Here is a 27309-nt window from a genome sequence, read left to right on the forward strand (position 1 = left end):
TTGAATCCGCACTTGAGATACACGTCTAGCCACTTAATACACTGCCTTTGGCAACGTTAACATTTTGTTACGTAGAGGTAGATGTACCGCAAAGTTTTAAAATTGCATAGCTATTTATAACCGCGGAGCAATGGATATTGCCTTTCATATATTTTCACTTTGCAGTCATTACTTTCTATCGGTTCAGAATAACGATTGTCGGTTTGTTAGAAATGTCTTAAACCACACGACTTTCGATTACGATTATCGTCATACTGTGCGCCAACTTCGTCCGCGTGTAAGGGTCATTGCCCTATGTACCTAAGGACTTGGAATCTTAATAAACACATATACAAACACGCTTAAGCATTTATAGTATTAATAAGGATATATTAATTTAAAGTTATAAATTATTTAATTTAGGTTTTTATCCTTAATTCAAGTGAATTTTATACAATTTCTAGACTTCGGTTCGAGATTTTATTTAGTCTTGCAACATTACAATCTAGAAAAACAACTTTCAATTAATTTTAATGTTATTAAATTTTATTATTATATTATATTGTAATATTTTTTTATTAATCTTTATATAATAAAGAATGGCTGCAACAAAAGTCTACTTTCGTTTCAATTTGGTGAAATTCCATTCCGCCGAAGGCTCGAGAACGCGCTCGCTTGAGTGTATGAATAAGTAGTTTTACTGTGACGTTTGGTTGAAAATATAATTTACTAGTTCCGTACGCGGCTTCTCCTGTGAAAACGAGCGGGAGGCAAACCCATGGCCTTTTCTGTACTTCTGACAATGTGTATGCCAAAATTTCAGTGATGGTTTGAGTTTAGACTTTTCAATCTATAATCATGACCTTCAATGGCGAAATTTAGAACCAGCGTCCTGGGTCAACACCCTGTGGTGTTGACAGGTGACAGTTTTTTGGACGGCGTGTCGCTTATTCTTTTTTTTATGTTTAATTTTTGTTTTTTATTTGGTATTAACAACAACGTTTATCAAAACAAGCAGAAATCATTATATAAGAGTACATAAACATTAGATAATTTAATTTACATAACCAAAATTTGTATATTTGTTTAAAAAATCTACTACGTATAGTCTCAGTTACAGCGTCGCACTAAGTACATAACGAATTCAACGAAATTATAAATAATAGTCATCGCTGTGTGAATTTACAACCATTGGGCTGACATTTTTTTTTATTTATCTGTATAATACACAACACAGTATTCGATTTTTTTTTAGTTTTTTTTAATTGTATTATTTCGAATTTCTAACTTACACTTTATAAACAGCCTGTTAATGTCCCACTGCTGGGCTAAGGCCTCCTCTCCCTTTTGAGGAGAAGGTTTGGAGGTTAATACACCACGCTGCTCCAATGCGGGTTGGTAGAATACACATATGGCAGAATTTCAATGAAATCAGACACATGCAGGTTTCCTCTCGATGTTATCCTTCACCGTGACCTTCAACGAGCCAGTTGGCGTGGTCGGTAGATACTTGCCTTTTCACGCAGAAGGTTGTGGGTTCGATTACCACCCAGGACAGACATTTGTGTGCATGAACATGTCTGTTTGTCCTGAGTCTGGGTGTAGTTATCTATATAAGTATGTATTTACAAAAGAAAAGTAGTATATGTAGTATATCAGTTGTCTGGTTTCCATAGCACAAGCTTTGTATACGCTTAATTTGGGATCAGATGGCCGTGTGTGAAAAATGTCCCACGATATTATTATATTATTACCGTCAAGCACGAGATGAATTATAAACACAAATTAAGCACATGAAAATTCAGTGGTGCTTGCCCACGATCACAGTTCAGATCAACAGTTGGTTTGAACCCACGATCATCGGTTTTCGGGTCATCTCGGCTTTTTTTAATTTAAAAAACATTTACATTATATAAAAAAATATATACAAATTTAATTAATCAGTCATCATATTTTTTCAACACAAATATGGAAAAAGTTTATAGTCCTCGTCATTATAGTCCTCGATCAACAATACCACGACCGAAATTAATCGAAGGTTTTACTGTAAAAGCCCGCCAAAGGGTATCCTATATTCTACAGATAAAAAATCCTAAGTAACGCACTTAGGATTTTTTATCTGTGGAATATAGGATTCGATTAACATTCAAAATAGACATTCGATTTTCGTTGTCATAAATAATTATTGGTTCGAAATATAAATTATACATTTATTAATATAATTTTTGTTACACTTTTGTTCAATTTAATTTTTAATTTTTTTTTAGCGAAGCCTTAATTTTATTTTTGTGTTACATGAATCTTAATCCCGATGATTAAATGAAATTAAAAATAAAAAATAAACATGACAACTTTAACCCAAATTGACAAATTGTTGTGTTCCAGATGAGGATGCTGTTTTGCCAGTGCCTTTTAAAAATTAAAAAAAAAATCTCAAAATATTGTTTATGTAATATAGTTATCTTCTAATACGATTGACAACTCGCAACTCGAAAATTTCCAAAGAATATCGGGCAACTATTATAATATAAAACCGGATTCAGATCCTTTGGGACGGACATACGCTGTGTATTTTTCTTTGATAATTTAAGGAGTTAAGACGTAACAAATAAACAAACTCACTTTCGCATACTTTTATCGTTAATCGAAATAATGACGAAGCCCCAACCAGTTGACGTTAATTAATTTATTCTATTTTAAATTATCTGTGGCCAAGGCTACGACATCCAGTTCGCCATGAAAAAGCTATTATTATTTAAATTACAGATCGCCCTAATCAATTGAATGTCAGTAATGTTTTATTGAACATAATCACAGTCTGTCCGTTTATCTGAACGCGATTAACTCAAAAACTACCGACCGGATTTTTATATGGTTTTTACCAATGGACGAAGTGATTCATCAGAAAGATGTAGGTGTATAATTCTTTATGGTTTCGTATAAATTGGCTGAAATATGATGATAATTGTTTAAGATGGCGTAAAATATCATGCCGACTTAGAGCGCTACTGGCGTGCCCCGCGTAAACCAGTAGAAATATATGTATTATATATAAACATTTTATGTAGATTTGTGTATCCATGCGAAGCCGGGACAAGTAGCTAGTAGTATATAAATTAGACATATTAATCTTAATCCAACGTAAAAACAATTATAAACACGTCACATTATTAAATAATGAAATTATTATATCTGATATAAATAAATTTGTTTGTATTCTATGCGCTTGCGCATCATTCGTGTGTTTGTTTTTGGCACTTGCGTAAAGGTTTTCACAACACGTCAACGTCGGCGGTAGCGCTTGAGTCATATTTGATAATGATTTTACAAAAAAATAGTTTCTCACGCTCACATAAGCATGGACATCATATTTGTTCCATTTTATATATTTTTTTATTATTTCTTACTTCTCACTTTATATATTTATTTTTGTTTTTTGTTAAAACGGGAGTTGAGGTCTGGTGTCTTGTAGAACAGTTTATCTATTGCAAGCACCAGTCTCCTCATTATTTAGCTGATATTTAAATTTTATATGTCAATTTGTAGACTTTTTGTGAAGAAATAAATAAAAATATTATAATTATTAGTGTGAATTGAAACGCAAACCGGATAGCGGCGATATTCAAATATGTTATATAAATGTTTCAATCAATCAATCAACAGCCAATCGTTGTCCACTGCTGAACATAGGCCTCTCCCAAGGTGCACCAAAGCTCCCTGTCCTCCGCCTTCCGCATCCAGTTGGTGCCCGCCACCTTCTTAAGGTCGTCGGTCCACCTGGCTGGAGGGCGCCCTACGCTGCGCTTGCCGATTCGCGGTCTCCACTCTAGGACTCGTCTGCTCCAACGGCCATCGGTCCTACGACATACGTGACCAGCCCACTGCCACTTCAGCCTGCTAATTTTGCAAGCTATGTCGGTGACTCCGGTTCTTTTCCGGATAATCTCATTTCTGATCTTATCCTTCAAAGATACTCCGAGCATAGCTCGCTCCATAGCACGCTGAGCGACTTTGAATTTGTGGACTAGTCCCGCAGTTAGTGTCCACGTTTCGGCACCGTATGTCATGGCAGGTAAGACGCATTGGTTGAAGACTTTCGTCTTCAAACATTGCGGTATAGACGACTTGAGGACTTGACGAAGGTTGCCAAATGCTGCCCATCCCAAGCGAATTCTTCGATCGGCTTCCTTCTCGAAGTTGTTCCTACCGACTTGTATTATCTGTCCTAGGTAGGTATATTCACTAACAACTTCGAGAGGTTTCCCCTCGACGTATATCGGTCCCGGCACGACATGCCTATTGAACATTACCTTGGTCTTTTCCAAGTTCATACCGAGACCGACACACCGGGAAGACTCGCCTAGGCTACGCAGCATTTCGGTGAGTTGTTCCAGCGACTCTGCTATGATGACGATATCGTCGGCAAATCGAAGGTGTGAGATGTACTCGCCGTTTACATTGACTCCATACCTAGTCCAATCCAGCGTTTTGAAAACGTCTTCCAACGCGTTGGTGAACAGTTTCGGGGATATTACATCCCCCTGTCTCACCCCTCTGCGCAGTTGGATCGCCTTCGTCTTACAGTCCTGGATGTGGACAGTCATTGTAGCGGCGTTGTACAGACATCTCAGTACCTCGATATATCTCCAATCGATATGACATCTCTGCAATGAGTCGAGCACTGCCCAGGTTTCGATGGAGTCGAAGGCTTTCTCGTAGTCCACAAATGCCATACACAGCGGCTGATTGTACTCTTCGGTCTTCTGCACAATCTGCCGAACAGTATGGATGTGGTCCACGGTGCTGTAGCCTGATCGAAAGCCGGCTTGCTCTGGGGGCTGGAACTCGTCAAGTCGTCTGGCGAGACGGTTCGTGACGACTCTTGAGAACAGCTTATACACGTGACTCAGGAGGGAGATTGGTCTGTAGTTTTTCAAGAGGGTTTTATCACCTTTCTTGAAAAACAGTACCACCTCACTCCCGCTCCACGTTTCCGGGGTCTTGCCATGTTGGATGACGGAATTAAAGAGGCTTGCTAGCTCTTTCAGGACCGGAGTCCCGCCTGCCTTAAGCAACTCTGTTGTGATTCCGTCATCTCCCGGAGCTTTGTTGTTTTTAAGCTGTTCTAGAGCCGCCCTAATCTCTCCTTGGTCAACGACCGGGAGCTCCTCGGAGTAATGGCGCATAAGAGGGGCGCGCTGGTCATCAATACTGATTCCCACGGGTTTATCCGATCTTGAAGAGAACAACTGCCCATAAAACGTCTCTACTTCTCCGATAATCTCAGGCCTAGAGGTAACGACCCCACCATTTTCAGTTTTAAGTTTTGTCAGACGCGGCCTCCCAAACTTGCGAGCGAACACTTTCGATCCCCGATTTTGCTCAATCGCAGCCTTGATGGCACGGGTATTGGAGCGTCGGAGATCGCGTCGCGTCAGCGTTTTTATTGTTCGGTTTAAGGCCTTATCTGACAAAAACGATGGTAGTTCTCGTCGTTTTCTCATGAGCTCGAGTGTCGCAGCAGAGAGTTTTGGTGCGTTGTCTCTTCTCTGTGGCGGAAAACACTTGCGGGATGTGTTTTGCAGTATTTTGACCAGCGTGTCGGTTCTCTCATCAACGCTGCTTATGGTTTCCAACGCGGTGAATTGATTTTGAAGTTCCATTTGGAACTTTTCGGAGCCTTGAGCAGCTTGGAGCATGGTAGGTCGGAGAGTAGACCTCATCATTCTCGATCTTTCGGCTTTTAAGTTGATATTTAGAGTGCCTCGAACCAAGCGGTGATCACTTCCGGTATTAAACCTGTTGATCACCGAAACATCTCTAAATATGTGCCTTTTATTCGAAATGATAAAGTCTATCTCGTTCCTTGTCACGTTATCGGGGCTTCGCCAGGTCCACCTCCTCTGAGGCTTCTTTTGAAAGAAAGAATTCATCAAAAAAAGCCCCTGCGCTTCGAGAAAGTTTACCAGCATTTGCCCCCTGTGATTTCTGCAGCCCAAGCCGTAAGGTCCGACTTTCGATTCACCGCTATCTTGTACTCCCACTTTAGCATTAAAGTCTCCCATAACAACATTGTAGTGGGCCCTCGAGGTGTCGTTGAGGGCCTTTGCGATGTCCTCGTACATCGCTTCGACCACATCATCAGAGTATGTCGAAGTTGGCGCATATACCTGTACAACCTTCAGGGAGTACCTGTCGGAAAGTTTTAGGACAAGGTACGCTACCCGATTCGACACACTACTGATTTCCACAATGCTGCTAATGAGATCCTTTTTGACAAGAAAACCGACACCACCCTGGGAGAGGTTATCACCTTCGCGGAAGTAGAGTAAGTTACCGGACTCTAGAGTTATCGTGTCCTCCCCCTGTCTTCGGACTTCAGATAACCCCAGTATATGCCAGTTTATATGACTTAACTCTACTTCTAATTCGGCGAGGTGATGGTCCAGCCTCATCGAGCGTCCATTATACGTTGCCATTTTCAGTCGTTTTATACGGTAGCCTGCCGTGAACCGGTGATTCTTAGCACCCCCTGCCCTGCCGATACCGCGACCGCTACCTTGGTCGGGCCTAGCGGGCTTGCCGGTAACTGGGGGCCTTTTTTTGGGCGCATCTGCCATTAAGGGAGGGGTTTGCCCATACTCGCCGCGCTGGGCAGGCGTGTTGGCGAGCGCAGTAGGGGGTAAGATGTTTATGGGAGGGGGGACGCTGCTGCCCATCCCCCCTTTTCCCCGTCCCTCAGTCGCCTCTTACGACACCCACGGGATGAGATTGGGGGAGTACTATTCTAAGCCGGTACTCCACGGCAAATAAATAAATGTTTATATACATACAATTAATATACTTATTATTTATATATCTATTATATCATTAAAAAGAGTAACTTCTGAGCTTTTTGTCGGTTATTATCAGTGGTTTCGTCTTTACCTTTATTTTCTTTACTATTTTAATTTCAAATTAGTTTCTTAAATGTAAAACCTTTTTTACCAACCTTTTGTAAAAACAAAGCTGGCGACGTTAAAAGGAAATCGTGAGCACACTATTTAAGGCCACAAATTGTGGAACTACGCATGTTTATGAGAGCGTGTATGGCCATTGACCTCAAGAACCCGTGTTTACGAAGGTTTATGCCTTTGTTAAAGAACAGTATGAATCTCAAAAACACTTTGTTATATATTTAAACTTAAGCACTTATTTGAAACACAAATAGCACACAGACACACATATAAACACACACACATACAAATATTTATTTGTTACAAATGATATTATTTGTTTCATACATTGTGTAGGCTATTAATATTTTATAAGTGTTCGTAATATAAAATATATATAACAAATTTGTGTTTTTAATTCATCTCATACTTGACGGTGAAGGAAAACATCGTGAGGACGCCTTCATGTATCTAATTTTACTGAAATTCTACCACACGTGTACCCACCAACCCGCATTGGAGCAGTGTGGTGGAAGCTCTAAACCTTCTCCTCGGAAAAAAGGAGACCTTAGCTAAGCAGTGGGACATTCACAGGCTGTTACTTTACTTAATGTTCATAATATTATTTTCATTGTTGAGGCGATATGGTCCAGTGAACATAGAAACTTACACAAAGATTGCAGGTTCAAATCCACAAATCACTGAATCGCGTGCTCAATTTCGCTGACGATTATGAAAGGAATTACTTATCGCGCTGATCTTGGGTGTAAAATCAGGTCATTACGGTTTACCATTAAAGTGCTATCGGAGCTGAACGAACATATTAAATTTCAACGTAGGATAAGAGAAAGTAGAAATCAGAGGCAAATTTTATAAATCAATAACGATTCCGACACGTTCCCGATTCAATTCCGATCCAACTTTGACTATTCTATATTTATTCGGATCGGAACCGAACCGATATGATTTTAACATACACCGTTATGTCAAAATCTTTGTTGACTGCCTCGTTGGTCTAATGGCTTAATGTAGACCCGGAGGTCATGGGCTCAATTCCCTCAAGGTGGGGCTAATAAAAAAAGTTATTGGGTTTTTCTGTCACAAAATTCTCAGTAGCAGCCCGGAGTCTAGAAGTTGGAAGTGTGTACACTCCCTGTGTGGAAAGCACATAAAGCCGTTGGTCCTGCGCCTGAACTCTTTCCGGTCGGTCGTGTTGGATTGCTGACCCATCGGATTATGAGAGCTAGGGAAGAGAGAGTGCATCTACCTGTATTTGCGCACACACTTGTGCACTATAATATTTCCTGCGCTGTTGGCTAATGTTTGAGGTTGGCCGCCGTGGCCGAAATCGGTCTTGAGGACATTATTATGTCAAAAACAGACTTAATTGTTAACTTTTATGCAAATGTTCAATAATTAAATTTAAGAATAAGAAAACGGAACGGTAACGATTACGCTCGATCTGATTGCGATAGTGACAATTTTTTATTAGAATTAGACCCCAGCTTGCATTTGTCCTAAATAAGCTAACAGGCATTACAAGTGAAATTAAAGCTCGTTAAATTTATTTTTATAGCATATTTCAAATAAGCATCTGATATAACGTTTTATATCCCATGAGGTCTATTAAATACTAGCAATTACTTTGATACAATGTTCAAGGTTAAACTTGACCACGTGTTCACGTTGTCAAGTTGTCAAGTTTAACCTAGCATACATATAAGCATGTTAGTATATTAAAAACTAATATTTATCCTCTTTATAAATAGATAGAAGGTATTTATCCTATTTATATATTTAAAAAAAAAGGAGAGGGACCTTAGCCCAGCAATGGGACATTCACAGACTGTCACACTATATATAAATAGGTCCTTTTTATATTTATGTTATTACAGTATATATGTAGAGAATATATAAAGGATAAAAATATTTTCTACTATTATAATACATCGCATAGCATATATATACAGTAAAAGTGATTATGTTATAATCATCAAATAAATTTTAGTTGTGTGAACAGAGAAAAGCTTTTCGCTATTGTCATATACCGTTTTAACCCCGAAATTAGTTCGGCGTAAACACCCACACTAATAATAATATCCTGGTACATTCCTGGAACATTTTTCACACACGGCCATCTGATCCCAAACTAAGCAGAGCTCGTACTATGGAAACCAGACAACTGATATACTACATATAATACTTTTCTTTTGTAAATACACACCCAGACTAAGGACAAACAGACATGTTCATGCACACAAATGTCTGTCCTGGGTGGGAATCGAACAAACAATCTTCGGCGTGAAAGGCAAGTATCTACCAACCACGCCAACCGGCCCGTCAACACTGGAGCATATTAGAGGAATTAGCTCCAATACCTTCACCTGAAACGAAGACTTGCCCATTTGTGGGTTACATTGTGGGCAGACTAACTAATCCTTAGTAGACTAACCAAGGTTTAGTTTGTCACCGAGGCATACTCGACATGGCAAGTGAGACCGTAGCGACGGTTTATTTTTAGATGAAACTGAACCTAACGGGTTCACATTTTATAAAAAATAAGGAAACGGTTATTTTTTTTAAATGTAACCGTGAACCGAGGTAGCCTAGTGGTTAGAACGAATGAATCTTAACCGATGAACGTGGGTTCAAACCCGAGCAAGCACCACTGATTGTCATGTGCCTAATTTGTGTTTATAATTCATCTCGTGCTTGACGGTGAAGGAAAACATTGTGAGGAAACCTGCGTGTGTCTTTTTCTCTGACATTCTGGAACATATGTATTCCACCAACCAGCACTGGATCAGTGTGGAGGAATAAGTACCAAACTTTCTCCTCAAAAAAGGAAAGAAGGCCTTAGCACAGCAGTGAGACATTCACACAGTTACTGTAAACGCTTATTTGACTATCATCGGATATAAGTTCAAACTATTTATATAACGCGTGTTCATGACGAAACGAAAGTTCTATGTTTAATGAGGACATTGTGTTTTATCTTATACATATATATACAGTGCTATTTATCTTTTTTTTAATATACATACGTGGAAAGACCACTCCCCAGGTAACAGAACACTGAACCCGTAGAAGGTGGTAGATATTTGTTTTATTGTGTTACGGAGGCAGATTGTGGACCTGATGTTAACTGGTCAACATCACCCTTAAACAATAGCTTAGTAAGAATTGTTGTTACTAACCAGACAGGCTTGCACAAAGCCCTACCACGAGTAAACGTAAACGGCTTTATAAGGCTTCCTCTGCGTTCAAAAAGTTTGTATGCGAATAAAATAAGATAAATTTAAATTAAAAAAAAAACGAACGCTGCGATAACGTCAATGATTTTATTGCTATTTATAAATGATTGTGTAACAAAAGAACAAACATATGCAAACTACAGGTTCTTAAGTAAACAGAAAAGCGTCGTGTAATGTTTATGATACATTTGTGAAGTGTCGAACAGAGAGTCAACAATGAAATCACGGAAAACACCGACCAAGTTAAAAGTACTACCTGTCTAGTAATAAAACATTTTAGAAACGAGCCTTTATATACTTATTTCTTACATATATAATATTGGACATATACTAACATGATGAAGTAAAAAGTTATGAGAATATTTTTATAAGCATACTTAAATATCTAAGTTTTAATATGCTGTAACACATCCTAAAGTTTGCGATTGATTCCGTAAATATACTAGAAAATTTAGTATATTTATATATTTAACACTGTCTTTTACGCTTTCACGGCTAAACCACTGAACCGATTTTGATGAAATTCAATATGAAACTATCTTGCTTGCTCCGGTTACGGAGCAGTATGTGCAGTTTAATTGACAACTCTCAGAACCGTATTTTATGTTTTCCGGAATAAGTCAAGGTTCCAATTTAGGGCCTCTTGAGTTTCTGATTTTACTAACGATTTGCCTGATGTTGTAATTGCAGCTCATAGTTTGTTATTTGCAGATGATTTGAAATTATTCTTAAAAATCAAAACGCCATCGGATTGTTTGTTACAAAAAGACATCCAAAATGTTGGAGAATAAAGTAAACGGATTAGGCTTATGATAATAATGAAAAATGCTCTATAATATAAACGTTTTACATAACAATAAAACGGTTATTATGTGCCGAAAGAAAACACAGCATCGCATTATGAAGAAGCAGTGTCGACTCACCTTTATTGTTGTACTTACTCTCGTGTGTCTTAACCCGAATCCATAGATGTTCATCCTCTACCTTATTTGAAATATCTATGATCTGTCACCGCAAGGAGGGAACCGGCCTGTCAAAGTCATTGGAGTATTCACCAGGAAGAGCATTCCTTCGATGCTGTGTTTTCTTTCGGCACATAATAACCGTTTTATTGTTATGTAAAACGTTTATATTATGTGCCTTGTAGAAAACACAGCATCGCATTATGAAGACGACGTGTTTGATATCTGCTGGTGACTAATAAACACACGCAATGTTGAATTAGACTTTAAACATTAAATTACTAATATGTTTAAACCATAGACCTAAGAATAAAAAATTTAATAAAAAATAAACTTAAAATTAATCTAAAATTCTTTATTCTGTAAAAATAACTTCTATAATAAAAATTAATCATTAATTGCCATTCTCCTGCAATTGACATTAAATTGACCAAACATAAAAGTTTTTATTTATATACCTATTATTCTGCAATTTGAGATATATAAAAGAAAATATTTTATACACTATATTTAAACCAGAATGGGTTTAATAAAATGCAACAGAAAATAATAAAATAAATGAGTATTATACTGCAATTAGAAATAAAAAACAGAAGTATAAATTATAACATAACAGGCCCCCGAGGCACAATATAAACAAAATAACAAAAAACCTAATAAACTCTTAAATAATTGAAAATAATTATAAATATGAATTATTAACAAACTAAACTATTCTCTTAATATATAGTATTTATGAGATTAATATAATCACAATGAAGTCATCACATTAAATTATTTTAAAGTTATCAAATAATTTATAGTCAAATTCGCGTTCCTGTGTATCAATCTCTCGGAAATAATGCTTTCTTAGGGTATCAATAGCTTTCCAGTTACCTCTTTTTAAAATTTCTTCTACAGGTCTATTTTCTAGCCAAGCTAGAGAAGCTATTGCTGATCGACATGAACCTGGAGAGGCATCAATTCCTGCATCCTTTAGAACAGAACGCACTCATCCTCCTATCACAGTCCCAGAAGCTGATTTTGGAATACCTCTTATTGTGATAAACAGATGATCTATATCTTCTGTCCGTCTACTTTCAGTTGCTTGAATTAAGAGACGTGTCCATCGAAGTGGACATAAATTAATTTCCTGATTAGGTAGAAGTCTCCAACCAGACTGGTGTCTGGATTCATTATCAGTTTAGCTCCGAATACAGGCCAAAAACAAATCTCTTGCCCCTTGTCGATGAAGTGATGTTTTGATAATCTTAATAATGTCAAATCATGTAATCTGCGCCCTGATGTTAAAAGTAAAATTGTTGCAGTTTTTCTTGCAATATCGAATAATGAGTCAGCCTTGGGGATATTTTTAAGCCATTCTATCACTTGTCTAGCATCCCAAATTGGTGGTTTAAATGATGGTGGTTTAGAATTGTTGATGGCCTTCAAAACTTGTTTCACCATAAAGTCAGAAGATATAGTACTACTTTGCCCACAAAATGTTCCCACTGCTGATTTATGAACCAACATAGTACCATATGCTAAACCTTCCTTAAAAAAAGTATCTGCAAGAAATTGAGCTACGTCTTCTGGTCTGGGTTATTTGGGGTCTAATCTACTAGCATTACACCAAGCTAACCATCTCTTAAAAGCTGGTTCATATGTGTCAAGAGTAGATCAACGCCAACTCCTTTTAATGAGGTCTTTTTCGGCCTGAGACCATGTGGCTATCTTGTCCGCCCACCCCCAATTTTCCAAACCTTCAGAACTAGCTGGTCTATCTGTGGAGGTGGACGCCCTGTTGTCAGGTCCACCAAAACCTTGTGTAAGTTGGGCACATAGTTGGTTCCTGAGAAATACACTCGCGCTCTTCGACACAAGCTATTTGCGGTGCCCGGCTGTCGATTGGTACTTGCGAGCGAGTCACCTTTGATACGCGCGTTGACTTTTCTCAATGGTGTTCTGGCCTGGAATCCAGGCCTTGACTTGTTTAACTTATCACCTGTTGTATTTCGCAAAATGGCAGCGGAATACATACAAACTGTATTAATTAAGTAAGTAAGTGTATTAATTAAGTTAGTAAACGCTTTAGTTTCAACCTGTAATGTTTATTTATATTTTGAAAATAAATAAATAAACTTAGACCCCAAGAAGCGAATGCGAATGAAGCCGCGGACGGAAACCATATAAGTTTAAAAAAAAAAGTTAGTACTTAAATGCTGAATTTCTTGCCGGTTCTTTTAGGTACCGAACACTCCAAACCGGTGGTATACTTACATATAATATAATACTTGAAAATAACTATTAAACAGTTCTTGTTAAAACCACAAAAGCCCACTAACGGTCATTTTCCCAAGATGCGCCAATACATGTTCACATCACAAATCGATTATGGGCATTTAATTTTTTAATTATCATTTATGTATGCATAGTGTGTTATACCACGGACAATATATAATGTGACTAACGCTTTAGATATTCGTTGCAATGTGTACATTCCTTATAAGTTCATAAGTATAGAATAATTAATAACCGGATGGTATAGACGACTGCTATAATTATATCAATTAAAGGATACACGCATCAAAATAGCGTACCACCATTACGGTATTTACTGGTGGTAGGGCTTTGCGCAAGCTCGTCTGGGTAGGTACCACCCACTCGTCAGATATTCTACCGCTAAACAGCAGTACTTGGTATTGTTGTGTTCCGTTTTGAAGGGTGAATGAGCCTGAGTAATTACAGGCAGAAGGGACATAACATCTTAGTTCCTAAGGTTGGTGGCGCATTGACAATGTAAGCGATGGTTAACATTTCTTACAATGTCAATGTCTATGGGCGTTGGTGACCCACTTACCATCAGGTGGCCTATTTGCTCGTCCGTCTACCTATACTAGAAAAAAACGGTGATTTTTACAAAATAGCGCAACTGTAGACATTTTAGAGTCTGCTGTCACATCTATCAAGTTTATTTAAGTAATACCAGTTTCGCGCGGATAAAATATGAATCTATATAAAACGTAATACATATAATTTGTTTGGTGTACGTATCAGTAAAGCTCAGTCGTTTTAGTTTTTTCCGACATTTTCAACAATCATCAATTTACACAGAATACAATAAGTAATACAGCGAACGTAGCATTGGAGAATTATAAATTTCAACCATACCACGTTGTCTTAAAATCCACAACAGGAAAAATCCCTTCAGTAGTTTTAGAGTTAATCGCGTTCAGATTAAGAGAAACGCGGAGGGGGACTTTGTTTTATAATATGTATCTTTTCCGCTTGGTAGCGCAAGTGCTTAATTTTTTTGTATGGTAACGTTTTTCGAGTAAATTTCTCAAAATCATCTATTAATTTCTTTAAATACTTTTATATTATCTTTTATAGCGTCGATTCGTCGAGGGTTCCTCCTGACTGGCCCAAAAAGCCAGTCTGGGTATTGGCCTCGAGGTTGTCCCCTTTTCCCTGGGATTTTCCTCCCCGGTAAGATATATCTGCCGTGTTGTATTATTTAGGACCGAAGGGCCAGTGGCTGTCATCCATGTCCAGGTTTGTCTCATTACGTCGATTCGTTGGACGTCATATAAAATGTAACTTTTTTTATTAGAGGTCGTAACGTAGACTCAGATTGTAGGGCAAACATCCAATCATGCCATAGTCTTATATTAAAATGGTATTGTTTCATGGAGCGTTTTCCTCAACATTATAAATAATTTATAACGTGATCAAGGAAAATTATAAAAAATTATACGTTAAGGATATTTTTTTTAAATAAAGACAAAGCGGAGCGCAGAAAGACCGCGGGTGCCTCGCCGACGACAAACGCAATATTCTTAGTGGGTAACATATAGTTAACCGGGTTATGTGGGATTCTTGTATTCGAATATTACAAGTTTTTGCTAAAATGATTTGTTTTTTTTTTATTAAGGAAACAAACAGTATACAAGTATTATACTAATATTATAAAGAGGTAAAGTTTGTGAGGTTGTAGGGGGTAATCCCTGGATCTACTGAACTGATTTTGAAAATTCTTTTACCAATAGAAAACCACATCATTTGTGAGTGCCATAGGCCATATATTAATCCGAAAAATGAAAACTTTTTCGTGGTAGTCGGATGTCGTGGCCAACTTGACTTTTGTCAGAAAATAAATCATAGCACTCAGTACCGAGATGGCCCAGTGGTAAGAACGCATGAATCTTAACCGATGATCGTGAGTTCAAACCCTAACAAGCACCACTGAATTTTCATGTGCTTAATTTGTGATTATAATTCGTTTCGTGCTTTATGGTGAAAGAAAACATCGTGAGGAAACCTGCATGTTTCACTGAAATTCTGCCTTATGTGTATTCCACCAACCCGCATTGGAGCAGCGTGGTGGAATAAGCTCCAAACCTTCTCCTCAAAAGGGAGAGGAGACCTTAGCCCAGCAGTGGGACATTAACAGGCTGTTACTGTTACTGTACTGTTATATAAATATATAGCATTTGACAGTCAGCTAAACAACGATGGCTTATCAATATAATTTCAACTTTTTGATATCCAAAAATTATATTAAACTGTGAAGTATTTTTATCGTCATTAAATTTCGAATGTTTTTTTTTTTGAATGTATTCTCCACCGAAACAGACCGAAAAGAAAGTTAAGTATCATTATATCGTTCAAGTTAGAATTTTGCATATTTTTTAAATAATTTTCAGAATGGTTAATCAGAGCGAGATAGTTAGTCTAAAAATGGACACAAGATTATAATTATATTACAAGACTCTGCAATGATGTAGATTTTTATTTAAATTTTGTAAGTAGCATAAAAAGTAGTCCGTAATTTTGTTTTGTCATAACATATTTATATACTATCGACTGCCTCGTTGGACTCGTAGCTTGATGTAAGGCCGTAGATCCGGAGGTCCTGGGTTCAATTCTCAGATCGCGCCAATAAAAGAATATTGGATTTTTCTGTCAGAAAATTCTCAGTAGCAGCCCGGAGTCTGGAAGTTGGAAGTGTGTACACTCCCTTGCCTCGGAAAGCATGTAAAGCCGTTGGTCCTGCGCCTGAACTCTTTCCGGTCATGTCAGATTGCCGTCCCATCGGATTATAAGAGTGAGTGCACCTGTGTTTGCGCACACACTTGTGCACTATAATATCTCCTGCGCAGTTGGCTCTCTTGAGATTGGTCGCCGTGGCCGAAATCGGTCTGGAGGACATTATTATTATAACATTATATATTACTGGATTCTTAGTTACTTAGTTTATAGCATCGCGACAAAGAGAACACGCTAAGTTAAACTGTTTAATTGTGAAATCAACCGATAATGTTCCGATTATAGAGAGCCATATCGTTCACGCGGAGACCAGCAGTGGTTTCTGTAAGAAGTTAAGAACTCGCATCATCGCTCGCATGAAATGTCGACAACCGACGTATGTTGATATACAATTTTGATGCCTGTATTCTTCTAATGCTATGATTATTACGGTCAATTTCGCATATCACTTTCTGACATTTATTTTATACGTATGAGAAAGTAACTAATATTAATAGGGTAAAATGCTAATATTTCTAATCGTCAATAAAAAAGGTCATTGACCTGGATTTATTAAAAAATATATGATTATTTATGTATTCATTAATGTTTTTAAATCTAGCATTTAGTCATAAAAAATTATGACTAGGTTTCTTTTCATTTAATTAAAATGTCTAGACTTATACCGTTTAGACGTTATACGGATTAGATGATTTCTGAATATCGATAAACAGACAGCTATAACGCTCAATTTTTATATTTATTAATGGTCCCGTTTCCGTTTGTCGAATGTTCGATGTATTTTAAAGACTGCCTCGTTAGTCTAGTGGCAGGTCGCAGAGGTCCTGGGTTCAAACCGCATATCAAGTCGATAAATAGTTATTGGATTTTTCTGTCGAAGATTTTCTGGAAGTTGGTAGTGTGTACATTCCCGTGCCTTGGAAAGCTCGTAAAGCTGCTTGGTTGGTTGGTTCTGCGGCTTTACTCTCTCCGGTCCGGTCAGATTGCCGGCCCATCGGATTATAAGAGTAAGAGAATAGTGAGTGCACTTGTGTTTGCTCAAGTGGTGCTTTATAATATGTCCTGCGCAGTTGATTAATCTCCCTTAAGATTGGCAGTATTGGCCGAAATCGGTCACGAGGACATCGTTTAAAATTTTTCTTAAATATGGTTCGCTTAGGTGTCAAAATTCATCACAATAATCATTATTGTATATTTTAAGAAAAAACGTATAATGTTGTACGATTCAATCATTTACTTGCTAATAATTCAATCATTACTAAGGCTCATATATATGTATCAAACGAAAACAAAACGAAGTCATGGTTAATACTGATTTAAATAACTAAAGGCTATTTATTATTAAGTACATTACAGATAATCATGCTTGGAGTTCTTTTTACGTTTGCAGTAGTGTAGTGTGACTAAAACCAAAAAAAATCTGTTTGCACTAGCTACGACGTGCCTTTTAATTAAGTAGCATTAAAAGTTTCATTTTATTTATTATTATTTTCTTAATTATCTGTTCTATATATTTTTTCTACGCAACCGCTAGCGACTCTTTTATTTTGACCAAATTACGTTGTGCTTACTGTAGCAAAAATTGTTCCCGATTTTAATATCCCAGCTCATTATTTTGAGAAAAATAACAACAGCGCTTTTGGTACTTGATGAGGTGCGCTTAAAGCGCTGGATGTTGATATAGTTTGACACATTTGTTGACAGTTAGTTGGCGAATATTGACACTCATTCCAATTTTGCGAATAATTTAAATAAGAAATAATTGTATGTAAGATTCAGTAATAAAATAAAATTGATTTACAAATTAATCCCATGTTGACTATTTTCGTTATATTACTTCATAAACGCGAGAATTTGCTGCAATTTCGCGTAACTTTTAATTTATTTTTATTTTATTGAAATATATTAGAAAACAAACGGTATAAGTTGACACAAACATAAAAATTAACATATTTACCAATAAAGTTTTCAAATTTAATAAGTAATAAATATATGCAAATGAAAAAAAGCAAAAGGGAAAAGTAATTATGTTTGTATGGTTACACAATGCTTGATTTATTATAAAATCGATAAGACTTATATAAACAGTGGTCAATTCATAATAGTATCGATATTTATATCGAAACGATTCTTAGAATCTTAAGTTAACTCCATCTCTATTTCCTAATTTAGGATCATTGACATTTGACAGTTAATATGTCAATTTTGTTTATTGCGCGGGGAAATCGTTGTTTCCTATAATAACTAAGAGGCTATGTTTATATTTTACTTCATAATTGTTCCAGAATTAACCAAAGAATAATCGTAAAGATGACAGAAGAATCGCAAGTGGGCGCATTTTATGCCGGTAAAAATTTCTTCATAACCGGCGGCACCGGCTTTGTCGGATTGTGTCTCATTGAGAAAATACTACGTACAATACCCGATGCTGGAAAATTATACCTGTTAATGAGACCGAAAAAAGGCAAGGAGATATCGGAACGATTGGAGGAGTTTCCAACGAATCCTGTAAGTATTTATGTTCGTTTTAATGCTTTATTTATTACACACATACACGTACGTAACTGACATATAGGTGAAGTGAATCTACATATACAACAATATATAAACAATATAAACCTACACAACCACATCTTATTAAAATAAAAACTTCTTTGATTAAAATCCTTGTAATAATAGCAGGTTGACTCCTAAAGAGGTTACCACTGTCCTTATGTAACATTACCTTTTTTTTTATTGACTTTATAGAATCATTAATCATATCAGTTAAAGGAGGAACTCCATAATGCTTACAATAATAATAATTTTTAATAATTAATATTACAGGCCCATGCAGTTTTATTTTAGTACTAAGTTATAACTTTTTAACCATTTCCGTAACGCTGTTGATTAAAAGTAAATAAATAAATACAATAATAATAATATATTTTTTTAAATGTTTATTAGTTTTGTTTTTAATATTTAGTTTTTTAAAGATTTTTTTTTAATATTTTACATGAAGTTTCTACAACAATTGTTAAGCTAACATTAATTGTTTTATTTTAACCATGTAAATAAGATAGCAAAAATAAATCAATAAATAAATTATTATTGCTATAATTAAAAATGAATAGGTCTAATATATTATTTATATTATACAAATATGCTACATACTATGCTTATATAAAATAAATAATAATATGTTGAATAAGAAATATAGTCTTGTTTACTATTTAATTAAATGCCTTTCATATCATAATAAAGAAATTTCTTTCACTGTAAATTAATTTTTCTTCATAATTCTTTTATAAATTAAAAAGTAGTGTTGTATGTATTCAGACAAATTAGGTTTATACATTCATTTATTTGTTATAGGTATTCGAGAAACTTCTAGAAACTGAATCAAAAGATATCTTCAATAAGCTGGTGCCGATATCCGGGGATGTGGGCTCTAAAGACCTTGGTATCAGTAGCACAGATCGACAGACGCTTATTGATAATGTTAATGTGGTTATCCATTCCGCTGCAACCCTAGACTTCGAAGAGAGCTTGAAGCCCACAGTCAAGATTAATATCTTAGGGACTCGGCAAGTCATGGAACTGTGTCAACAGATTAAAAACTTAAGGGTAGCTTCATTATTATTCTGTAAAATCAAAGGTCATTGTGCCAATAGAATTTATTATGCCAACTGACAATATTTATTCAGTAGTAATCCTTGATTGTGGATGTTAGTAGATTACCTCACATGTTGCAGAAATGTATGAAAAAGCATTTGGTTCTGGGCTTGCTCTATCATGTTGGATCGGACTATTTGGATTATTGCTTATTGATTTTAGATTCGGTCGCTGTGACCGAAATTCGATCAAGAACTTGTGAAACATGTCTTAGTGAAAATTTAAATTTATCTTTGTAGTAATTTAAAAACAATCTTTAATAATAATATTATTTTTATAATATTGAGTTATTTAATAGTCCGGTCAATACATATGTTTGTATGATTTGTATGTTGAGTTTTTACAACTACAGATTAAAGTAATATATGTTACGGAGTTTGATATATATATCCTCTAATGTCTACTTAGAAGAACCGCTATGAGCCATATTACAAGTATGACCCAAAATAAATATTTTTTTATAGGTGATGGTTCATGTATCGTCCGCTTATGTGAACTCTTATTTGAAAGAAACTAATGAGAAGGTTTACGATTCACCAGCAGATGTTGAATCAGTAATCAGCATGGCTGATAAGCTCACAGAACAGGCCTTGATTGATTTAGAGAAGACGTAAGTAATTTTGTATTTCTGTCATTCATTGATACAATCAATTCAATTGAGTATAAATGGCTCACACAATAATTATATAAAATAATAGAGCTATAATAAAAATAATATATTATAAATAAGAATATTTTGAAATAAATAATAACAATTAAAAAATGTTTTAGTATATATCATTACTACATTTTGACTCATATTGCCAAGGTGTTACTTCCATACAAGATTAAATATTTAAACAAAATGCATTATATCTATAATATCTACCATATCTACGGATCGCAATCAAAACGATCTATCAGAAATTTTAATTGAAAATACTTTTGTATAAGAAAAGAAATATATTGAATTTATTCTCTAAAAAATGTATATAAGATATACCATAATAAATAAGATAATTACTAACTGTTATTTGGCATAATGTGTTATTTATCTTACTAATAATAATAATAATATCCTGGAAAATTATTCTCACACGGCCATCTGATCCCGAACTAAGCAGAGCCCGTACTATGGAAACCAGACAACTGATAGACTACATATACTACTTTTCCTTTGTAAATACATACTTATATAAATAATTACAATGAGACTCAGGACAAACAGACATGTTCATGCACACAAATGTCTGTCCTGGGTGGGAATCGAACCCACAACCTTCGGCGTGAAAGGCAAGTTTCTACCAACCACGCCAACCGGCCCGTTAATTATGATTTTCAATTATTATCAACAAATATATATTATTTTTATCGAATTTAAAATAAAAAACAAATGTTTCAGCATATTAAAAGATCATCCAAATACTTACACATTTACAAAACATCTCGCCGAACATGAAGTCAAGAAGTACGCTGATAAATTCCCATGTACGATAGTCAGACCGTCAATGAGTAAGTTGATTTGTTCTTCAGGATTTTATTTTAATTGTCAATGTATATTATAAACTAGTCTATTAAGACTTATATACTATACAGTATTGGAATTTTCCAATGTCAGAATGAGTAATGATAAACAAACGTTTTATTAGGTGGTAGGGCATTGTGCATTCTTCTGGTTAGGTACCACCCAGTCATTCAGATATTCTACCGCTAAACTCCAACTTATTATTGTTGGTTTCCGGTTTAAAGGGTGATTAAACCATTATAAATACAGGCACATGACATCTTAGTACCAAAGTTGTTGGTGCGTTGGTGGTTGTAACGAATGGTTAATATTTCTTACATCGCCAATGTCTATAGGCGGTGGTGATCAATAACTATAAGGTAGCACTTCAGTAACAGCCTGTTTATGTCCCACTGCTGGGCTAAGGCCTCCTCTCCTTTTTGAGGAGAAGGTTTGGAGCTTATTCCACCACGCTGCTCCAATGCGGGTTGGTAGAATACACATGTAGCATAATTTCAATGAAATTAGACACATGCAGGTTTCCTCACGATGTTTTCCTTCACCGTCAAGCACGAGATGAATTATAATCACAAATTAAGCACATGAAAATTCAGTGGTGCTTGCCCGGGTTTGAACCCACGATCGTCAGTTAAGATTCTCGCGTTCTAACCACTAGGCCATCTCGGCAGGTAGCACTTAAAAAAATATATTTACATACATATTCGATGCGATTTGCTAATAGCCCTGCTATATTATATACTTAACAGTTCATGATGAATATATATTTTTATATATAAACATATATATATCATATTATAATACAACACTAATCCTCTTAACTACTTATATCGATTTAAATTTGACTTCCAATGTTTTAATAATAACTTAAATCTATTCAATGTCAACGTGTGTTTATTTATCTTTACTCCTGCCATTGGAATGGATTTCATATTTGTATTTGAAAATTCTCTGACATCATAGCCGTTGTTTTGAAAACCGAATTTCATTTGAAATTTATAAGGTGTTTGTAAACACGCCGATTAAAAATCAATAAATTATTAATGAAATTAATTTCAGTTGTAGCGTCATGGAAGGAGCCGGTCATCGGTTGGACTTGTTCCAAAGTTGGACCGCAAGGTTTCCTCATGGGAGCCGCTAAAGGTTTGGAAAATTATATCTATTGAATTTGTTAGTAAATACATATGTACAGTTTCATGGAGTACTTTTTCCACAGGCGTTGTCCGTAGACTTCCTCTAGCGAAAGATAATATCGCCGACTATATTCCAGTCGACGTGGTGGTTAATCAGCTCCTTGTGGCTGGCTGGTACGCTGCTACTTCTAAGTAAGTTTATTTTTTTTTATTTCCCCTAATAACCTTGTAAGATATTTAATAATTCACATTTGACCCATTGTCTAGTGTAACATAATTATATATTTTTTAATCTATATAATTTAACTAAACTGATCATCTTAAAAACTTCAAAGATTAATATTTTTGAGTGTAAATATATAAATTTCGTACGCTCACACAAATATTCATATACACACACACCCATAGATATAAATTTTATGTTAGAATATTATGTAATTTAAAATTTGGCGTATGACTCTTGAATAAAAATATTATGTTGTCATTCAATTCCAATAGAATACTATATGTAATTCATTTTATATTTCAATTTGAATTAGTCAAAATATATTTTTTGATAAATTTAACGTTTTTGTTATATATTAATATTATTTATTATCTATTTCCTTTTGAAAATATTTTAATTTATAACTTAATCATAATATCTAGTTATAGAATGCTGCATCGCTGTTCTAATAATATATAAATTTAATAAATCATATGCATATTTGTCTAATTTAATTGAAATTCTGCCACATGTGTATTCTACTAAACCGCATTGGAGCACCGTGGTGGAATAAGCTCCAAACCTTCTCCTCAAAAGGGAGAGGATTCCTTAGCCCAGCATTGGGACATTAACATGCTGTTACTGTTACTTATTGAGCTACATAAATATATGTTGTTCATAGCTAGGTAGAAACCATTGTTTCAGGCGATTATATTAAATTCAATCTTCACGATTTTGTTCATAGACGAATTAAAGACTATTTTCATTAGTTGATATCCGTTGAGTTTCGTTTTGAAAGCTTTTGAAATCTTTAAATTACTTTACCGTGATGGAGTAATAATATAACGAGCGTTCAAGCGGTCATTGACTTTCTCTGCATGACCATGCATATAATGGAATCTAAGACTCATAACGGCGTTTATGTATAATGCCTTAGTATGTTAATAATTATTTACTATGCTCTAAGCCATATTACAGTTGTGATATATATATATTTATATATATAATTCGAGTTGTGATTTTTTGGTTCATATAATTGAAATTTAATTGTAATATGGCTCATAGTGTATCTCATTATATTTTTAAATTAATTTAATTTTTAATAATGTCCTTTATATATTGACTTAATAAAAAAATATTTAATTGTTCTTTCATTAATGAAATATCTACAAAAAAAAAAAAAATTAATTAATTCGATTGAATTTATTCACATTTAAAGCTCTAAATTTTCTAGGTCCGGGCTCACGGTGTACCACTGCTCGTCCTCAACCCAAAAGCCATTCAGATGGTCAATGATAGAGCCTGTAGTCAATAATATACTACATAACTACCCTCTTAAAAGTGCTGTGTGGTAAGTATATTATATTTTTATTAAAAACTGTAGCGGGTTAGGTTTAATCATGTGACAAATTTTAGCATTGTATATACATATAGATAGATTTTACAGATCAGTGTAGATGAAATATTGTCACAGAGGTTACTTACGACCTTTTAGATTATGGAATACCTTCGTGTAATTTCAAATAAAAGTATCATGTTATTAACATAATTATATTATATATAATCTAATAAATAGTTATTTTTATTATTGATAAAAAAACTCGTATCAATAGAAGAGTACACACCGGCCTGACCCCAAAATAAATGCTAATACAAGTGATGTTAAAGCTAGGTTAATATATTATCGTTAGTATGTAATCTTTGTTAACTTAACTATACGCTATTTATGTATCTGCTACACTAAGTTAAATGACAAAGACCTCACTCACACGTAGCCTTGTGGTGGACTTTCAGTATTTTGAAAGATATTGGCATGAGATTATAGAAAATTGTACTAATTTTTAAAGATTTGATATTTTCCGCCGCTATTTTCACGGTATTATCCCATTGTACTGTTTTTATATAATTTTATTATGAAATAATTATGTATTTCCTTTATATATATAAATTCAAATTTATCTATCAGAATATTTTTTTTATTTAAAAACAAATAATATTTGAAAAGGTAAATTAACATGATAAACTTAAAAACATACAACCGATGGGTTTAGGGTCAGTGTTGTTGCATTAAAACTATTGATCCGCTTCGAAATAATGTTTGTTTGTAACAGGTATCCATATTTGAGCTTCGTTCCATCTCTCTGGCTGTTCCGTCTGTCTGCTATTTTCGTTCATTTCATCCCGGCTGTTCTATTGGATACGTTATTGAGGATAATGGGAGGGAAACCTATGTGAGTTATCGTTTTGTCTTTGGTGTGAATGAAAATGTGTTCAGTTTAGGTTAATGATTTGGTATTTTTTAATCTACATTACATTTTTCTTTTTTATTTAGCTTACAAATAAAAGGATGGGTAATTTATTATATTACATGCTTTTTTTGTATATTTAAATTAAGAACGCGTGAATCTTTATCAAAGAATGTTCAAATCCAGGAAAGCATTACTAAAGTTTTTAAGTGCTTAATTTGTGGTCGATATAGGAAAACATCGTGACGGATTAAAAAATGTATGTTTGTATCTACCTATATTGATAATTTGTAAAACAGTCGTAATAACGATTACAGATTATTTCGTTTGCATAAAAACGTATGGAATTCACTCAATCGACTTGAGGTATTCATATTCACGGAATGGAAGTTCCACAATCCAAATACGAGGGAACTTAATGGGAAACTTAACAAGACAGACAAGGAGAAGTTTTTTATAGACATCGAGAATATGTATGTAAGTATTACAGGGAAAATACGCTGATAATATTTTACTAGGTGGTAAGGCTATATGCAATGCAATGCAATATTGTTGGGTATGAGCCTCTCTAGCAGGCCATTCGCCTTGTCGCGATTTGAACCAGCGATTTTCGATTAAGTCATTCGTTCATACACTTGTAATAAAAAATATATCTAAAAAAGATTATGTAGTTACATTTATTTATATACGAGACCTTAATACTGGTGGTAGAGTTTTGTGCAAGCTCGTCTGGGCAGGTACCACCCACTCATCAGATATTCTACCGCAAAACAGCAGTATTTGTTATTGTTGTGTTCCGGTGAAGGGTGAGTGAGCCAGTGTTTATGTCAATATCAATTAATGGCACAAGCGACATCAAATCTTAGTTCCCAAGGTTGGTGGCGCATTGGCTATGTAAGTGATGCTTGACATTTCTTACAATGCCAATGTCTAAGGGCGTTTGGTGACCACTTACCATCAGGTGGCCCATATGCTCGCCGACATCCTATTCTATAAAAAAAAATACCACCAATCATCTTATTTGTAATCATCATCCACAATCTTCCTTATTCCACTATAGGAAATGAGACCGTTCCTTCGCAAGCGCATTACCTTGGTCCTGCGCCAATCTTGTTCAGATCGACCTCTCACTTTGACTTGTATATGTATATTTTTTTATTATGGTGCTCATTAAATTTTATCAACAGTGGGAAGAATACTTTGTGAATCTACATCTGGGCGTACGAAGATATTTGAACAAGGAAAGCGAGAAAACATTACCAGCTGCAAAAAACAAGCAATCAATGTGAGTTTTTGTTGCAATTTATAAAATTACCTTTTTTTTTTAACTGTCAGAGCCTTTATGACTATTATTTATTGAATTTTTTTTTTATTTTTTTGTTTTAAAACAAATAACTTATTCAAAACTTTACAACCATATACAGTTAAAAATATTCGTCCATAATAATATATCGATAACTCTTAATCTAACGACTACGAGAGTCGTGAGATTAAGTTTGTAAGAATAAGATAAATATAAAAAAAAAAATAATTATTTCAATTTAATATTTTAATTATCTATGATATACAGATATTTTTAATAAAAGTTTTTTATAAATTAAACTTAAAAGGTATCAAAAAGCAATATGAGTTAAATTATCATGTTATATATGTATATGACATAAATATAAACCTAATTATAATTTTATTTTTTTCAGCCTCAAGATGGTTCATATCGTATGGCAAGTTTTAGTGATTACTTTAGTATGGTTCATCGTCTCATGTATCACTGGGCTCACTATGATCCAGACTTCTTGGTGTCCTCCTGTCATTTATTTCTTTTACAGCTTTTTATAAATTTAATTTTAATTTGTTGGAACAATATCACATGAAAATTAATAGATTATTATTTTAATAATAATTATTACAGTATTTTTTATAATTGTTTCGAAATCACTATTATACACTATTATTATATATGGGTTTCAAATTTTATATTATTTTGTATTTCAAAATAAGAATCTCCTGTATCAATAATTTTGGATCACAATTAACCAGTAAGTAAATTGACATTTTGTCTCATTTATATTAATTTGTATGACTATTCAATCACATATAATTATGTATATATTGTTTTAATGAACGATTAAATTATTGGAAATGCGTATAAAAGTTGAATATTTACTTATATTATATACATGTATTTTATATTATTCATTTAAGATAAAAATAATTTAGGAAATACTAGACTGGTTTACGTATATCTTTAGTTAAGAAATTTTGGTTTAAAATGGTTCGAGTGAAATTTAGTTTAGTGAAAATATTTCTTCTTAAAATATATAATTTAAAACGCATTTATTTATTGTTGGAAAATGAGACAGTTTGTACACAACTTACACTGAAATATTGTAATGAGCCAAAAAGAGCGTCTTA

General features: G+C 34.7%; 1 protein-coding gene across 1 annotated transcript in view; it reads left to right on the top strand.

Moving 5' to 3' along the window:
- Positions 1-26956, top strand: part of LOC126778856 (putative fatty acyl-CoA reductase CG8306) — a 38091-nt gene extending 11135 nt beyond the window's left edge. Inside the window, exons 2-12 of the mRNA XM_050502581.1 lie at positions 18444-18666; positions 19513-19764; positions 20277-20422; positions 21194-21303; positions 22373-22456; positions 22530-22638; positions 23886-24002; positions 24763-24882; positions 25215-25374; positions 26085-26182; positions 26595-26956. Of these exons, the coding sequence (XP_050358538.1) occupies positions 18469-18666; positions 19513-19764; positions 20277-20422; positions 21194-21303; positions 22373-22456; positions 22530-22638; positions 23886-24002; positions 24763-24882; positions 25215-25374; positions 26085-26182; positions 26595-26733 (1533 nt within the window). The 5' untranslated portion in view covers positions 18444-18468 and the 3' untranslated portion in view covers positions 26734-26956. The remainder of the gene's footprint in view (positions 1-18443; positions 18667-19512; positions 19765-20276; positions 20423-21193; positions 21304-22372; positions 22457-22529; positions 22639-23885; positions 24003-24762; positions 24883-25214; positions 25375-26084; positions 26183-26594) is intronic.
- The last annotated feature ends 353 nt before the right edge of the window (positions 26957-27309 follow it).

Source organism: Nymphalis io, chromosome 27, assembly GCF_905147045.1.
Source record: "Nymphalis io chromosome 27, ilAglIoxx1.1, whole genome shotgun sequence".
In the NCBI taxonomy this organism is placed as follows: Eukaryota; Metazoa; Arthropoda; class Insecta; order Lepidoptera; family Nymphalidae; genus Nymphalis; species Nymphalis io.